Here is an 18,299-nt window from a genome sequence, read left to right as displayed (position 1 = left end):
TAGGGTTCGAACCCAGAGCCTGTGCATGCTAACCAAGTATTCTGCCACTGAACTGACTCCATCTTCTCAGTCATATCTTTCCCGAAGCAGAAGTTTTAAATTTTAATAAAGTACAACTTACCATTTTTTGCTTTTATATACCTTTCTTGCGGTGATATATCCAAAATTTAATACTTAAACCCAAGGTCACCTAGATTAGATTTTCTTCATCTCTCTGGTGCAATGTTCTTTGACAGTGAACTTATTAGATAGATATGTATGTTCCAAACTAGGATAATAACTAATCTTAAAAAGAGGAAAAAGAAGTATGGAGGCTGGGTGTGCTGCATGGACCTCAAGAGAGCAGAGTCAGAGTTTCTTGAGAGTTCAGGAGTTTCATGCCAGCCTGGACAACAGTTGTGAGGTCCTACCTCTTAAAAAGTGAGGTAAAGAGAGGAGGAGGATGACAAGTATAATTGGTACACTGAAAAAAGAGAGAAAATATAATCATATGTGATGTCTATTGAAGTTGGGTGCTGGTGGCTCATGGCTGTAATCCTAGCTGCTTAGGAGGCTGAGATCCAAAGGATTGAAGTTCAAGTCCAAGATGGGCAGAAAAATCCCTTGAGACTTCATTCTCCAAAAAGCCTTCTAGAAGTGAGGCTCAAGAGGAAGAGCTCCAGAAGAGCAAGGGCAAGGCCCTGAGTTCAAACTCTGATACTGGCAAAAATAAAACAACAAAAAAAATGTTCTATTAAAACCAGAGAAGGCAGAATAAGAGAATATTTAAAAACAGGAAAAAAAGAACACATGTAATGAATAGAAACAAGTTGTAATCATGAGAGATATTCATTCAATTATATAAGCAATTACTTTAAATGTTAATAGCTTACATAAATCGGTTGAAATACAGAGCCTGTGAAGAGAATGAAAAACAAAGCTCAACTGTATGTTGTTTGCAAGAAAGTCATATAGTGTAAACATAGATAGATAAAAGCATAGATAAGACATAAACATAGAGAGATAGACAAAAGCTTAGATAAAGGGTTGAAGACAAACCAAACCTGGAAAGCTGTATTTCAGACAAAGTGGGATAAGGAAAATTACTGGAGCTACAGGTGCATAGTAATGATAAAGAGGCCAGTTCTCCAACTCTCTCAACATACATGTACCTAAGGACAGAGTGTCAATATACATGTAGCAAAACAATAGAACCACAAGGAAAAGTAGATACATCTATCACTGTGGTTGGAGACTTCAGCACCCCCATCGGTAAAACAAAACAAAACAAAACAAAACAAAACAGTGGGTAAGGATACAGACAAACTGGATGGTACCATCAATCAACTGTATCTAATTGACATGTTTAAAATATATTATCCAACCAGAAAAGAATATCCATTCTTCTCCGTTCATATGAAATGTTCACCATGACTGAGTTCATTCTAGGGTATAAAACATATTTTGACAGTTTTACAAGAGTAGAAATAATACAGAGCATACTCTCAGACCACAATAGACTCAAACTAAAAATAAATGACAGAAGGAAAGATACCTGGGAAATCCCAAAGTTATCTGGAGATTGAGAAGCACATATCTAAACAATCTGTATTCCCCCCTGCCATTGTATTCTGGAACTGGCTGAATCACTATTGTTTCTTTTTAAAAATGTTTGGCAAAATTCACCAGTGAACCTATCTGGACCTTTTGTTTCTTTTGAGAGGAGGATATTAACGAGTCTGTCATGGATGATAGACTTATTCAGATGATCTGTTTCCTGGTGTGAGTTTTGGTAAAGTGTGCCTTTCAAGAACTTGGTCCAGGGGCCAGGACTGTGGCCTAGTAGTAGAGTGCTTGCCTACCATACATGAAGCCCTGAGTTTGATTCCTCCATACCACATACACAGGAAAAGCCAGAAGTGGCACTGTGGCTCAAGTGGTAGAACACTAGCCTTGAGAAAGTCCAAGGACAATAGCCAGGCCCTGAGCTCAAGCCCCAGGACTGGCAAAAAAAAAAAAAAAAAAAAAAAAAAAAGAATTTGGTTCATTATATCTAAGTTACCAAATTCATGGACACAGATTATTCATAATTTTCCTCTCTTATCTTTTTAATGCCCCTGGGGAGAGGAGGGTTGATTCCTCTTTCTTTTCTGATATTAGTGATTTGTTATTAGCAACTAGTTTTACAATAATCTTCTCTCTTCCTTTTTCTTGATTAGCCTGGTAGAGGTTTCTCAATGTTGTTGATTTTTACAAAGCATCAACATTTGGTTTCATTGATTTTTCTCTATGGATTTCCTGGTTTTAATTTCACCTCCTTGTTTTCTAATTTTCATGATTTCTTTTACTTACGTCACATTTAAATTTTCCTTCTTTTTCCAGTTTTCCTAAAATGAGGGCTTAAATTACTGTCAATCTTGCTTCTTATCTAATATACGCACCAGTTACATACACTTTCCTCTAAGCATGGCTTTCACTGTGTCCTACCCATTTCAGTAAAATACTATTTTCATTTTCATTTAGTTCAAAGCATGTGTCACTTTCTCCTGAGACTCCCTTTTTAAGAACATTGTATTTATCTTGCTATGAGCTGTAACGTACTGGACAATTGCTGAAGCTACAGGTGTCAGAGGCTTGGGTCTCCTTTCATTTTCTTTGTTTTCTTCTCTCCCCTTGCTGCCTTCAGGTTTCCCTGAAAACTCTTTCTTAGAGGGAGTCCCTTCCTTGAATCTCTCTCAGCTTTAAGCCTCGGTGACTCCATTAAAGCATAGGGATGTGGTGTTCAGATGCTGAGGACAGAAAGCATTCTATAACCTTAAAATGAAATCTCATCTTCTCAATGGGCTTGCCCCTGTGGCCCAAGACCTTCCTAAAAGCTTTTCACCTGTCTTCCCTCCAGGGGGGATAGGAAGGCTGGATGGAGATGCTGGATTTGTCTAATTGCCCTTCCCCTGGGTTGCTTGAGCCCCTGGCCAATTCTTCTCCTTTGAAGACAAGCCTTTGTTATGGAAAAAAATTCAAAAAGTTCTTAGGAATTCTAGAAAATTCCTATATGGTAAATCCCTGTCTTCTTTCCTTTACCAACTACCACCTCTGTCTGAAGCCCTTCCAGAGGCTTCCGTGGAATCCAGGGTAAAGCCTGGACTTTGTCCCCTAGCCCAAGGATCCAGTGAGAAGAATCTCCATAATCAGTTCTCTATGTTTGGGGAAAAGGCTTGAGCTAGCCATTGCAGAGCCTGTCCAACCTAGAGCTCACTGCCTTTGATGGGGACAAGGTCTTTACTCTGTGGCCCTGGCTGGCCTCAGGGGCAGAAATCCACAGGGGCAACTTCAGATCCTGCTAGGCACATTCTGCACGCAGCCCTGCCTTTACTGCTATAAAGCCACAATACCAGTACCCAGATCCCTCCAGGCACGTCTGGCCCTGTCTGGAGTCAGGCATGGCAGTCACTGCTCAGGGGAAGGGAATTGCTCCACTGGCATCTTGTGAATAGAGGCCAATCTACTCAGGGGTGCTGCTAAACAGCCCAAAATGCACAGGATAACCCCATAACCTAGCTCCCTGGCCTCAAGCTTGAATATAAGCGTGTTTTCCCTTGTGCCTCCCTAACAAGGGCTGTCAGCCAACTGAGGACCGTTAACAGTGGCCTGGGCCTGGGGGCATCCTAAGAAAGGGCTCACACATCCACTTGGGGAGACCTGATTATCACTGAGGTGCTCTTTTTTCTTGCTAGTGGTGGGCGAGTGTGCCCACGCGTCCTCCATCGTGTCTGCGAGGGGAGGCGGAGGCCTTATGTAAGCGCATCCTCATACAACCTGTCGTGTTGGCACTTAGGGCTGGGGGAACTCCTCCCTCCAAAAATCCCACAGGGACTGTGATTCTGTGCTGGGCAGACTCCCTCTGAGCTCCACAGCCCTTGAGGTCAGCCTTGTGGGCCTTGTCACCACCCGCTGCAGCCCTGGGCCCAGCTGCTCTTCTGTTTCAATCTCCAAAGGAAACCTCTGGGCCAGGCCACTGTGGCTCGTGCCTCTTCCCTGGGCCTCTGCTCAGGTGTTTCTCCTTCTGAGAATGCCCTGTCCCTCCTGCAAAACAGGCCTGCCTTGCTCTGCTGGTTCTTGGTATCCCTTCCATCAGTCTTGCTATCTATTACCTCAGTTTCCCCTCTCTACCTTCCTCAGCCTGTATAGAGGACCTTTCCACTGCTGCCTGGTTCCAATTTGGTGCCCCCAGCCTGGAAGAGGAGAAATTTATGATTAGTGCACACAAACACATGGCATCTCCCTGGGCTCCTGATTCTCCAAGAAACTCCTGCAAGGAGACACAGGACAGGGCACCTCAGCTCTCCCAGGCTTTGTGGCATTGAAGCCATATAAACTCGAGCCAGTCACAAGCCCACTCCACTTTGTACACCTGTCAGCAGCGAGCTGGAACAGGGCTAGTGTGAATGCCAGGGACCCAAGGCCACATGAATTCCACTAGCCGAGGTGACAGAATCCCAGCCAAGTCAGAGCTCCTCTAATTCTCCCCTAGCAGAGGCCCAAACTCAGCCCAGCAGCCAAGCAGGAATACAATGAAAGAAACACTTTCTCCAACACTAATAAAATTACCTTCTCTAAAGAAGGCAATTTGCATGTTAATGTTTTAGGTAATTCTGTGCAGCTCCAGTGCCCTCAGGGCTGTGATTTCTCTCTGACAAAGTGACGAAAATAAACTCCCCACCTAAAAGAGCTTGAACATGGCATTCTTAATGTGAGTCAATCTGAAACCCCCTGCTCTTCTTTTTGACACTGATCTGCCTCCTGTCACCTCTCTTAAGTGACAGGCAAGCTGGTTCTGATTGGCACCTGAAGTGGTGGTCTCTCTTAGAGGACAGGGCTAGATCCCATAGTCAGCCATCACTACCACCTCCTTACCCCCTCATCACTGAGGCTGAGGCTGCAGTCCTCTGAAAATTCCAGAAGGCCCAGCCAGATGCCAGGAGGATATGTCAGGGGGAGGGGGGGGCAGCATTTGGGGCATTTGAGGGTGACCTCAACTTCACCCAGACTGCCAGTATACTGGAGAGGATCAGAATTGCTGGCCTACAGGATGAAGGGCATTTATTCCACCAGGTGTAGCCCCACTAGTGACTTCAAAACAGGAAAGATCTCACATTTGTAGGCATCTTCCCCAGTGCCCACGCACACTCCCCAAGAGCCAGCGGATGTCTGATATGTAGCCTGAATTCTTCCAACCCAGTGAACCCAGTAATGTTCCTTGAGCCTGCCATATACCAGGTCCTGGCGGCAAGATGCATGCCCAGGACCAAGAGAACACTGTGTCCCCAGTGTCTGGAACAGAGACTGTGATACACCTTGTAATTAGAGGTAATGAAGTCTGTAAAATAAAATAAGGTGGGTTTTGTTGTTGTTTTGGTTTGCCAATACTAGGATTTGAACTCAGGGCCTAGAGTGTCATCCCTTAGCTTTTTCCACTCAAAGCTGTCACTCCACCACTTGAGCTGCAGCTCTTCTGGCTTTCTGGTGGTTAATGGGAAATAAGAGTCTCACAGACTTCCTTGCCTGGGCTGGCTTCAAACCTCGATCCCCAGATCTCAGCTTCCTAAGTAGGTAGGCATGAACCATTGGCACCTGATAAAATAAGTTTCAATGCAAACCACAAAGAGGCTCTCATTTATCTTGGGAGGTGGGCAGAGATGTGCCAGAAAATGTAGCATTTGAGCTGAGGTATTAAGGTAGAAGCCAAGATAGAGTCCCACTTGGGGAGCTGGGAAGATGTGCAAAGGGTTCTGGGAAACAAGGGGTACCAGGGGCATGTCTGAGGGCCTCTAGCCTGCCGGACAGGAGAAGTCAGAGGGGGCTGCTGCTTGCAGTCGTCATAGCAAAACAAAGAACAGGGCTTTTTCTCTGAGTGTTGACCCAGGCACATGGCTGACCTGGGTTTCTGTTGGAGGAAGGAAGCTGAGTGTGATGACCACTCAGGCCCGGGCTGGCAAATGAAGAGCTGGGGTTTCAATTCTGGGTGTGCGGAGGCCTTGAAGGGGAGTTGTAAGAGGAGCTTCAGAAAATGACCCAGGCTTCTGGCTCCAGCATGTAGGTGGGTGTCGATGCCATTTCTGGGAATGGGTACGACTCCAGGAAAGGCAGGATTGGGAAGCCAGGACCAAGACACTCATTTTTAACAGGTTCTTTGAGATGCTAATGAGGTGTCCCAGTGGCCACAAGCCATCTGGCCTGGAGATAAGGATTCCTATGTTTCTCCCTGGCATTGATTCATTGTAGATATTTAAAGCCTAAGCAATGAAAGACTAGAAGAGAGCAGAGAAGCCAGGCGGGGGCCCTGTAGGACTCAACTCAAGGTAAAACACATCAGAGACAGTAGAAGAGACTAGAGCTGGAGTCAGGAGGCAGGCAGAAGGAAGCAGGGGAGAGGGGAGGACACAGAGGGAAGCAGGGGAGAGGGGAGGACATGGACAGAAGCAGGGGAGAGGGGAGGACACCGAGGGAAGCAAGGGAGAGGGGGGGACATGGACAGAAGCAGGGGAGAGGGGGTACACGGACAGAAGCAGGGGAGAGGGGAAGACACACAGAGAGGGGAGTATTTCCTAGAGGGAAATGCTGGGAGGAGAGAAGGCAAAGGAGGCTTGCAGTCATTTGGCAACACACGCTTGAGTGGAGAGGCAAGGAGGGAAGGCTTCCACGCTGGAGGGCACCTATAGAGGCAGCACTGTGGCCTGGCATCTCCCAGTTCTTTAAGAAACCTCCACACTGCTTTCCAGAGTGGCTGAACTAGTTTACAATCTCACCAGCAGGTAGAGCACCAATTTTTGAGTCAAAAGCTTGCGAGCACAAGGCCCTGAGTTCAAGCCCAAGTACTAGCACAAAAATCATGGTCCAGTCACACTGTGGAATTCTACACAATCTACACAAACTGGATTAGATCTTGCATGCTGATATGGAAAGGTGTCTAGACATATGGTTTAAAATCACACTCCAATACATATGATATGAGCCCAGAGATATATGTATACAGCTCTTGACACTGAGAGATGCGTAAGAAAGAGAACTGGAGTGTGTACTGTGCACACAGCTCCTATAGTAGGTTTTTACCTTTTGTGCTTTTCAGGCCAGGCTTGTTTTAACCCCTGTTAACAACATTACTCCTTCCTCCACTGCCTTATACTCATCCGTCCCCTGCACTGGGCTCAGAGGCTGCCTTGGTAGCTTTTGTGTTACTGTGGTGGCTGGCAGAACTAGGCTGCCGTAGAGGAGTTGGCTTTGCTGTGTTAGAGCGGACCGCTGCTGCACACTTTCTAAGTTCCAGTGCACAAGCTGAGCCCGGAGAGGAGGGCAGCAGTCAGAAAGGAGCCTCTGGGACCTGTACTGAGCCAGCACCCATGATTGGAGAAAATCAAGAAGAGGCTGGATGAGCAGAGGTGGCAATGTCAGGAAGTGCAACCCACAGCCCCAAATCTCCACCAGCAAGTCCACTCTGCAGAACTCAGGGCCAATGGCTTTGCTTCGGAGCCCAACTAACAAGCAACCCCAGACAACGGCAAAGCATTGCCATGTCATTAAAAATGGATGAGAGACCAAAGATAGGGAAAGCCAGCAAACGCACCTGCCGCCAGATTCTGTCCTGGGGTTAAATGAGTGATACCCATCAAGCACTCAACCACAGCACCCCACCCACATCCACCTTGCTGTGTGCACGTGTCCTTAGGGATCCTCTGACTCCGCTGTTGAGTGCTGCTCTACCATGTAAGGCTGTAGGTGGTGTAAGGTCTGAAGACCTTTCTAGACTAGAGATTTGTTTTGATCACTTGCTAAGGAATGAGCATTGATTCTCTTTTTTTTTTGCCAGTCCTGGGCTTGAGCTCAGGGCCTGAGCACTGTCCTTGGACTTTCTCAAGGCTAGAGCTCTACCACTTGAGCCTCAAGCACCACTTCTGGCTTTTTCTATATATATAGTACCAAGGAATCGAACCCAGGTCTTCGTGCATGCTAGGCAAGCACTTTAACCACTAGGCCAAACTCCCGGCCGAGCATTGATTCTCCAAAGCTTCCACTGGAGCCATAAATCTCAAGAGAACCATCTGGAATGATGTGCTGTGTCTCAGGAAGACAAGATCAGTACTGTGACCCTATTTTTAGGAGCAGTGACTCAGGCGCTTGTGTCCATGTGGAATGGAACCAGTGGGGGACATTGGCTGAGACTGGCCTGACACCTTGGGCCCCCTCTCCACTGGCTAGTCAGTTACTTATGATTAATGGAAGATGAGATCATTGTTTTTGCCTTTGGTTGTATTAATTTTCTGGATGCTCTAGGCTTCTAGGGGTCATGATTTTTCTGCCGAATCTATTTATGGTTCCATCCTGAGACTTCACCATCCAGCCAAGGACAGGGGCGATGGTGGTTTGAAGCTGCTAGCGTGTAGTGTGTGCTACAAGGACAGAGCAGGAATATGGCTAGGCCTGAGGAGGGACTCCCTCTGGTTTGGTAGAGAACAGACACAGAGCATAGGTGGGAATCCCAGCATCACCGCTCTCTAAAGTGTGAGCTTGGGCAAAAGGGATGTGACCTTGAACAACTGCTTGAATGCCATTCAGCATTGTCACCAGCACAATGCAAAGATGAGCAGTACCCCAGGACATGAACAGAGCCCAGGTGAAGTCCTGGTGAGCCTAACATCACTCCCAAGACTTCCAGGATCCCAAGAGAGGACCCAGTCTAGCCCCTCATTTTCCAGAAGCAGGATGGGGTGGAGGAACTGAAGCCCATAGCGAGGAAATGACCAGCTCCAAGGCACAGACCGCATGGGACAGAGCCCACTGGAGCAGCTAGTCTCCAACTCCCTGGCCGCAGAAAACTGTCGAATGGGAAGACCAGAAAATGATTAACAGCCAGAAATGAAAAAACCAGAACCAGCACTTTGGTAGCACTCCGGCAAGGGAAGTGAGGGCGGAAATGGAGAGCTGTCGGGTGCTAGTTTCACCGCTAGTTTTAAAATACTGCCCTGGGCTTTTTGTGGACGGTACCTTGAAAAAGCCACTCAGGACCAACATTGCTGTCTCTGCTTTATAGATTTAAAAAATAATCATTAAACACTAAGAGTCAGAGTCATGAAATATCTTACTAGCAAGTAAGTGGAAGAGCTGAGATCTGGATCCCCATGCAAGGAACCCAATGCCATCGCATGGCAACTACTCTGGTCTGATCTATCCACCACATGTGGAATCCCTAGCCGTGCCAGCCCCAGGAGAGGCAGCCTTGGGAAGCTGTGGACAGGAAGGAAGCTGGGAGCAGGAAGAAGAGAGCGGTGGTGAGGAACCACTCGTGCACTGTGCAGCCCTCCAGGACAGCTCTCCTGCATGTCAGTTGCCACAGAGAGGGATCACAAAGCTAATTCCAGGGCAGATCAATCTTCCTTTCCCCCACAGCGATGGTTCCACACCAAAAATGTGTACATATACATGCATTTAGGGTTTCACTGTGAGGCAGAAGCATTTATTCCAGGTGAGTAATAAGAAAGAGATTTGAAGGTTGAGCAGAGGAAAGGAATTGACTGGGACTGTCCTTCTCTCCGAGACCGTGGGTTACAACTAGCAGGGAAGCTGAGAGACTTTTGAAAGGGGAAAAAAATCTCATATTCCATTCTGGATAATATCCCTGGCTGTCAACAATGATTTGGATTTAATTATATCATCTATGCAAATGTGCTCTGTAAACTGTAAAATCATATATAACTGTCAGATGTTAAGAAAGCCTAATAATGTTGGAAAAAGAGCATTAGGTTGGGGTGCAAGATTAGCACAGGTTGAAACGCCACTCCTTCCACTTAGGGAGTGGCCTCAACAAGCGACCTGTGTCCCCCAACTGTAAATGAGGACTATTTGTAATAATGTCTGCAAACCAGCCGTGAAGACAGATATTCCTTGTAAATTGGAAAGCACTAGACACATATAAGTTATTAATCTTGTCTCCATCCTTAAGCTCCAGAATAGATGATGGGATTAGTGAGAACAGCTCCTGTCGTGTGCCTGAGTGTGTGTGTGTGCGTGCGTGCGTGTGTGTGTGTGTGTGTGTGTGTGTGTGTGTGTGTGCCAGGATGCCTTTCTGAGAGTGAGCCAAGGTGGCTATGGGCCAGGAGGAGCCAGTGGGCCCGCCCTCACCCTTTTGATTGACAGAATGAGGCTGTGGCTGTCAGGGGCCGCTTCTCCAGATCCCAGTGGCCATCTGCAGTGAGAGGCATGTGTCTGGCTGCAACTGGAACAATTCTAAGGCTGCTTTCTCCAGTGACATCTGTCAACCCGAATGAAGTTTCAAAAAAAAAAAAAAAAAAAAGGAAAGCAAGACTCAGCAGCTTATCTTCTCGTGTGGGAGGCAGGTGGGAAAAGCCTGTTCGCAAACACCTATAAATCCGACTGCCTTCTTAGGGACATCCAGCCAGCAGGGATGAAGCCCATCCCATTTAACACCATAAGGCTGGCATTGTTTCTAGAATGTTCTTTTCTTTCTCATCTTTTGGCAGCATGGGAAAATTCCAGTGTGGTCAGTTCTTTGAAGACTTAAAGCCCACAGTAAAGAAGTTAAAGAGACTAGCAGAGCACTGGTAGCTTAATGCGTGTCAATCTACCTACTCAGAAAGCTGAGACTGGGATGATTATGGTGGAGGAGAAAATTCCATGACATTCCATCTCTAAGTATCCAGCCAAAAATGCCAAGCTGGAGCCATGCCTCAAGCAGTAGAGTGACAGCCAAGAAAGAAAGCCCAGTGAGAGCATGAAGTTCTGAATTCAAATTCCAGTCCATCTCACTGGACTCCTGGCTTGCCCTCTAAACTACCATGGCAGGTCCCAGACCTATGGACTAACACTACACTCAGAATCTAATCAGCTCTCCCACTATCTCCACATCTTCCACCATGAGTTTTTAGGAAGGCAGGGCCCAGGAGAGAACACCGGGAGCTGTCCATCTGCTCTATGTCCAGCAGTGATGCTGCAAGAAGCCCCTCATTGGCGCTCTGTGGTTTCTCAGAAACTTAAAGGGAGCTAATGCACAGTCTTTTAAAAATAACCGGTTGGGTTTTCTCTCAGTCAGTGTCTTAAAATAAAATGTAGACATTTTTACCCAAAAGTCAAGTTTCTCTCCATTTAGGGCAGGTCTTTTGTAAACAAGGAGCTTTGTTGCGGTGGGTTTTTGAGAGTGAAGAATACCCAGTCTGGACTCTGCGGGCTTGTCAGTGGTCTAAAAGTGGGGTCACTGGTCCAGGGCCTCAGCGTTACCTGCGAGCCACCTCAGCTCTGGGGTGGGGCTTAATCGGCATTCCAGCATCCCTACCAGGGGACTTCAAAGCCCCTGCGCCTATGGTCTGGACCATCCTGGGCTCATTAGTCTGCAGATCTTCCCAGAGAGAGTTTGCAGCGATGCCCCCAGCTCAGTTCCACTGTAAAATGAAAATAACAACTGAGATGCCTGTGTGTGAAAGGTTCATGGTCAGCTCTAGTCTTGACTGGGCGCACATGTGCCCAGATGTCCTGGACACTGGATTCTCAACCCCAGGGGTCCCCACAGTATTCCTGGGAACACAGCCATGGACCCCTCGATTCATCCCAGCAGATGGCCAGAAACGAGGAAGCACTAAAACAACTGGCTATGTGGGGATGGCCAATGGGAGGGTTGGTTTTTTCCCCCTCTAATCTTTGTCAACATTGAGTGTGCATTATCTAGTTTGGAAAATATATTAAAGCTAGAAAGGAGATTTTGTTTGAAATCTTAGCCGGCTCCCCACGCTCTTGTACTTCAAATAAGTCAGCAGTGCATTTGACATGTACATTGTTTACTTTTTGACTGCATAGTCTGTTAGGGAGCATTTTGAGGACTACAACTGTGTGTTAAATAATATAAATACTTAAAAGACTCTCAGACTTTTGCTGAATCATTTTTTCCAAAGTGTATGGCAATTGCATGGCCACTCGCCCACTACCTTTATTCTGCACTTGGGTTGGCTTGGTAAGTACGCAATCACCCCTGTAACTTTGAGGGTATATTTGGTTTCTCTCACTCCCTTGTTCCCGTGTTTTGTCTATGAGGGCACTCTAAAGAGTGTAATATTTGGGGTATGTGTGTCCTGGTACTGGGCCTGAACTTAGGGCTTTGCCCTCTTGCCTTTTCTCTCCCATCTAGTGCTGTGCCACGAGCCACGCCTTCACTTTGGTCTTTTGCTGGTTAATGGGAGAAAAGAGTCTTTCAAATTTGTTTACCTGAAACTGGCTTCAGATCTCAGCCTCCTGAGTAGCTAGGATTATAGGTGCGAGCCACAGGTAGCTGGCTTTTGAAGTATTTTTAATATGGAATTCATTTCCAAACCAATCTAACACTTTAAAAACAACCAAAAAATCAACCCAGATTCCTAGGATTTCATTGTTAGAAAATAAATGAATCATGGGGGGCGGGGGAGGGAAATGGGTACCAAGACATGTGAAAGGGTATCAGTGTACGTGAATTAATGCACCTTCTATCTGGCAAATATCATGTAACCCTTTTACTAATTACAATAAAAAATGCAAAAAAATGGTTAAAAAAAAGAAAATAAATGAATCAAAATAAAAATGTTGTGGATTATACTATTCTCAAAAAAGTGAGTAAATCTAAATATTCAGAATTTAAACAGGGCAGAGGTAATGAAATACTATCCAAGGCAAAAGTCTAATGGACTAATTTTGTTTAAGGTGGAGGAGGGCGTGGTGATGATGTATGTTCAACAGACCCTGGAACCTCAGCCTCCGAGTACTGGGGCTTTAGGTATCTGCCAGCATACTCAGAGGATGGACTGCTGTGCAGCCATTAAAATAATGGTCATGTGGGCTACATAGCTGTTAAGGATCTGCAGGGGTTGTTGGTACAACTGAGTGGGAAAACACCTTTGGGAAGACAGGACGGGGGAAGATCAGTCAGTAAACAGTTCTCAGAGAGAAGAGAAGGCCTGGAATTAGCCAACACCATCTGTTAATATTCTCATTGCATTTTAGGCATTTTATAACACATGGCAATAAGAAAAGAGAAAGAGCCAGGACCCCCTGATAGTGCACATAGACTCTTCTGGAAGTGTCTGGAAAAGGCTTCAGCTTCCACGTAGGAAGAAGCTGTCCCTTTCCTGTTTTGCAGGCTCACCTCTCCACTGGAAATCCCAGTACCCTAATCCCGAATCTAAACTTACAACTGTCTTGAGCTTGCTGACTCTGTCTTGTTCTTCTCCTTCCCCTCCTCTGCCCTTTCAAATCCTTAAAATGGTTCAGTGCTCCCTGAATAGTGACCTAGGTCAGGACACTTTGATGAGAAAGAAAAATAATAATTCCTGGTCAAATTCAGACACACAATGCCTTAGAACTGGTTGTTTGGGGCCAGAGACCTTCTGTGTTCAGGGCTTAATTTCAGCAGTGCCTTCTCCAACCCATTGGCTCTGTGCTGCTGGCTAAGCAAAGTCCATGGGCTGTGGCTAGAAGAGATGGCCCTCTTTCCCAGACCCGGGTTTTGGTCTTCATCGTGTTTGTCTGCAGGGAGGGATTGTGCACTTAGAGGGTGCTGTGATCCCACCAGGAGCCCTGGGTCTGGTCCAGTGTTCCTGGCTTTCTGTGACAAGATCTCATGTGCCACCCAGCCCCTTGGTACCATGAAGGTGCTAAGCGAATTTTCTCCAGAAATGCTCGTGTTCCCCTGGTTGTGAAGATCCGAGGAGCTGATGGTGTGGACTGAGTCCACATGACTTTGCCTGGTACAAGGTTTCTTTCACTATAAAAGCCATTTGGGTATCATTGGACTGGGAAACGTGGCGAGGCTGTTTTAGATGTGGGAATCCACAGCCCCAGAGCCTTCCTGGAGTGGAGTTCAGGCCCAGCAATGTGGTGCCCAGCCCCCAGCCGGCGGCACAGCTGGCCCCCCTCCCAGCCCTGGGTAAACCATGAGCTGAAAGGGCACCATTTCCCCCGCTCCTGCCCACCACCCCTGCACACCTCCGCCTGTCAGTCAAGGCCTTTCCTCCAAGGCCCAATTCTTAAGTGCCCCCTGCCCTACAACCCTCCTCTGATACTTCCATCTCTGCCCTGTGCCTTCTATAATTGTGTTCTCACCCCAGGCCCAGGGGAAAGGTGCAGAATTGGCAGTGCAGGAAGCCAGGGGCAAAGCCCAGCCCTGCTCCCTACCACTGTGGGCCCCATCCTTGGTCCTCAGTCTTTTCATCTGCACAATAGGAGTTGCTGTGAAGACCCAGGCACACTAGTGTGTCTGGCACATGTGAAAAAAGTGTCTCTTTCCCTCCACCCTGAACACCTCTGAAATCGTTCTTTCATTGCCAATGTCAGTGAAAGTATTCCATGGAAGATGCCAGAATGTCATCTGAATAGCATCACAGAATCTCAGGCCGCCCTGCCTCATCCCACTTGAACCATGAATCATCTGTCTGTGCAGTGTGTCTACTCTGTATAGGCTACTACCCATGCGTCACTTAGCAACTGTCTGCTTACTAGATTGACTGTAATAGTATCTCAGTGCTTGTGTTTAAGTTACCCTGGTTTACTTACTAATGACCCAGTTTCCATGAGTAGTAATGTCAGGCACCAAGGCTTAAAACATGGAGAGAGAACTTATGTGGCAACATTGGGGGACATATAGGAAAACACATGGCATATATACTTACATATAATATAACATATATTGGGGCCGGAGTTTGGCCTAGTGGTTAAAGTGCTTGCCTAGCACGCATAAAGACCCGGGTTCGATTCCTTGGTACCACATACGTAGAAAAAAGCCGGAAGTGGTGCTGAGGCTCAAGTGGTAGAGCTCTAGCCTTGAGAAAGTCCAAGGACAGTGATCAGGCCCTGAGCTCAATCCCAGGACTGGCAAAAAATATATATATGACATATATTGTTATAGATAAACAGATAACAGAGTTCAGTGCTGTCTGTGCTTTTAGGCCCTTGTTGGTTGTGGAGGTCTTAAAATACATCCCCAGAAGATAAGGCAGGACTGGGTTTTTTTGTTGTTCTTTTCTTTTCTTTAAACCTTGGTTTTCAGATCTTAGCCTCCTCAGTAGCTAGAATTACAGAGCTGGGTTTTAATGGAGACATTTCAGTGTCGTGTCCAAGAGCAAGGCTGTGGGTGAAGTTAAAATCCAAACCACACCGCGTTCTACCCATATCTCCTGCACTTCTCTGAGACTCAGCTTCCCTGTCTGTGAAAAGTTCTTCCTACGCTGTTTAAGGTCATGTGTCCAGGCCTGGAAGGCCTCTGTGACTCGGGTTCTAGGCCCAGTTTTCAGAATGGAAGCATGGCAGGGTTTTGCCAGCGGGCCGGGTTGAGCCTTTCTCATGGACGGGTGTATGGCAGTGCCCTGACGCCATCTCTCTCCCCACAGGGATGAGTCTGCAGGCATTTATAGAAGCTTTCTTCTTCCTGGCCCAAAGGAAGTTCAAGACGATGCCGCTTCATGAGCAAGTGGCCTCGCTGATCGACCTGTGCGAGTACCACCTGTCCCTGCTGGACGAGAAGCACCTGGTGTGCAGCAGAGCCACCGGACGGCGCGGGTCGGTGGCCTACCACAACCCTGCCGGAGAGACACTCCCTGCCTCCCAGTCTGCCTCTGCCAGCACCCTGTTGGGGGCTAACAGGCTCTCCTACCCCAAACCTGCTCTGTCCTGAAGGCTACTCTGTTCCAGAAGCGTGAGCCCCTCAGGGCCGAAGACAGGCCAGGGCTCCTGCCTTGGAGAATCCTTAGCCACAGATGCTAAGGATTCTCTGCCCAGGCCCCCAACCTGGCTGAGAGTCCTGTAAATTATCTCCGTGTTTGCAGCACTCCGATTTCTAAGGCCTATTCTCCTCTGCCCCTTCCTCTCACTTCCTCTTGCTGACCAGCCCTGTCTGCCACTCATTGGTGGACATGCAACATCTAAAACATGGCAGATGGCACCTGCTATTTTGGGCTTACAGGAAGCACCCTCTGGGGGAATGTGCAGTGCTGGGGCAGTGCAGGAGCAGGAGGGGTGCCAGCGATCTCCAGACCCAGCTGTGCAGCCGAAGCTGGGCTCGGGTCTCTGAGAGCCTGCTGGTCAAAGCTCAGGACTCCGTGTTTCTTTCCTTCCACCCATTCTCGGCAAATGAAGTGGAGAAATCAAGAAGGCAGACGTGACCCCCACCCCAATCATGTGCTACATGGATGTACTTAACAAATTAGCCTCGTTTATTTCATTAATTTACCTGTTGCCAAGTGTTTGTTTTGTCACTAATAATTAAGAAGTAAGTTGTGTTCCTAGAGCCTTGGAATTGGTTTGGTTTGGTTTGGACTTGATCTCAAAATAGTCTCCCTATCCAGATGGCCTTGTGGCCTTGGAATGGACCCCTTCTGGGGTGCTGACAGAATGGTCAAGCCCCCCTCCTCTCCTGGGAGCCCTAAGGAAGGGAAGGGAAGAAGAGTAGAGGAGCTTTGGCAGGAAGACCCAGACTCAGATAAGGACCAGACCACAGAGCATGCACCATGGCAGAGTGATAAGTGATCCACTGTGGGAAACAAAGGTTAAAGACTCTCACGGCTGCCTTTCTAGAAACACCTAGGCCCAGCAAATGGATGGCCCAGTATAGGCAGGTGTGTCTGGGCAGGCGTGTTTTCATCTAGGAGCTGCCAAGAGTCTGGTAATCTAAGTGTGTTCCAACTTGACGCCATTTCTCAAGGTGGATGTCCAGGTAGTTCTCCCTTGCCCACAGTTTCGCCAAGCCCGCTGGACCTGGGCGGGAGAAGGATGGAGAGGGTTGCACTCTGGCCATGTCCAGGTGGTGTCGGAAGTCAGAGATCACCATGATAAGTGCCATCTGGAGGTAGGGCCCATGTCCCAGAAGCAGCCTCTGCACTGAAGTGACTGGGAAAGGAGGCTGCCATGTCACCAGAGGCCCCCAGGTGACTGACAAGGCTCTTTCCCTCTAATACTGTAAGGCAGAAAACATGGAGGCACTCCATTGTGTGAACTAGCACTAGGGGCCATGGGAGGTCCCACAGCATCCCCACCTTGGGTGACTCACTCACCTCTCCTTTTTCAGGCTGTAGCTGAAATAAAAGCAAAAGCAGATGGTCCCTTCTTCCTAGCTGAGAGACAGCAGCTAGGGACCCCTCTGCACGCCTGTGCTTGGCTGTGCCATAACCCCATTCCTTAGACCCAGCCTGGCGAGATAGGGAAGGGGAAGAGGGAGAGGGGGGAGGGGCAGGCCACTCAGCTTTTCTGCTATTCAAGGCAGGAAGAGCTCTGAGCCATCAGTCCAGCCAGAAGAGAGCCTGCCATGGTGTCTGCCCAGATGTACCAGCTAGCAAGCACCGCTCCTTGGGAGCCAATCAGGGCCTCCTAGAGTCTGGAGCCTCCACTCCAACAGACAAGCCTCCTCAAGTTTCTCCTTTAGAATGCCATCCGCCCTCCTTAACCCAGACCTTACCTCCTCCTTCTCCTGGATCCATCTGTGTGTCTGCCTCACAGCCCCTGGCTGTGACTTCCTGCATGTGCTGGTCCCTGCAGACCCTCCCAGGAGCCTGTCCATAGCCTTAAACCTCCTGGCTCCAAATGGTTCCTTGGCTAGTGCTTTCTCTCCCCCGGCATGGTAGCCATCCTATGATACCGACCCTGTAATTATTTCCCCCAGCCTGGGCCTTGATCTCAAATCCTTGCACTTGCTCTGCGGGTGTTCTGCCATTTGAACTCCCAGCCCTTCTTGCTTTAGTCATTATTTGATAGGAGTCCACAGTTTTGCCTGAACAGTGATCCTCCTGCTTACATCACCTGTGTAGCCAGGATCACAGGCACAGGGCACTGCGCCTAGCCATTAGCTTTTCTAACTGAAGTCCCTGTGAGCCAGGGCCCCTGTGACCTTCAGCTTCTCCAAGGACACTCCCCCTCCTTCAGCCACAGATACTTGGGAAAGCCGGGCTGAATGGTCCTCAGGGCACTCTTCACCCGGGCGACTAACCTGTTGCTCTCCCAGAAAAAAAGGCATCTTGCTATGAATGCAGACGTGTGAAAAACCTTCGTGCTTCACAGTTCACAATGTGACCTTAGATCTGTTTCTCATCTAATCCTCTCAGTGACCTAGCAAAAATGAGGATTACCAGCACTCTAATGATAGCCAGAAGCTCCTATGGTTTGTCCAAGGTCCTGGGGCTGCAAACATGAGAGCCCACATGACAGAAAAGCTGGGTGTGTATGTTCAGCGCATGCATTGGAGGCTCTGGGTACCTGGGTTCTTTCATGGGAAATGCTGCAGGCCACTTAGACTGTGAGGGCCTCCA

At 47.9% G+C, this 18,299-nt stretch overlaps 1 protein-coding gene across 3 annotated transcripts in view; it reads left to right on the top strand.

Moving 5' to 3' along the window:
* Positions 1-18,022, top strand: part of Ttll11 (tubulin tyrosine ligase like 11) — a 231,151-nt gene extending 213,129 nt beyond the window's left edge. For all 3 annotated transcript variants that reach the window (XM_090330567.1, XM_090330565.1, XM_090330566.1), the window contains one exon: positions 15,393-18,022. In XM_090330567.1, coding sequence (XP_090186693.1) covers positions 15,393-15,676 — 284 coding nt within the window. In that variant the 3' untranslated portion in view covers positions 15,677-18,022. The remainder of the gene's footprint in view (positions 1-15,392) is intronic.
* Positions 18,023-18,299: the final 277 nt, after the last annotated feature.

This window comes from Megascapheus bottae, chromosome 3 (assembly GCF_031878675.1).
Source record: "Megascapheus bottae isolate mThoBot1 chromosome 3, mThoBot2.hap1, whole genome shotgun sequence".
Lineage (NCBI taxonomy): Eukaryota > Metazoa > Chordata > Mammalia > Rodentia > Geomyidae > Megascapheus > Megascapheus bottae.
Note: the sequence above shows the minus strand (reverse complement) of the source record. Positions and strands in the feature narration are given on the sequence as shown.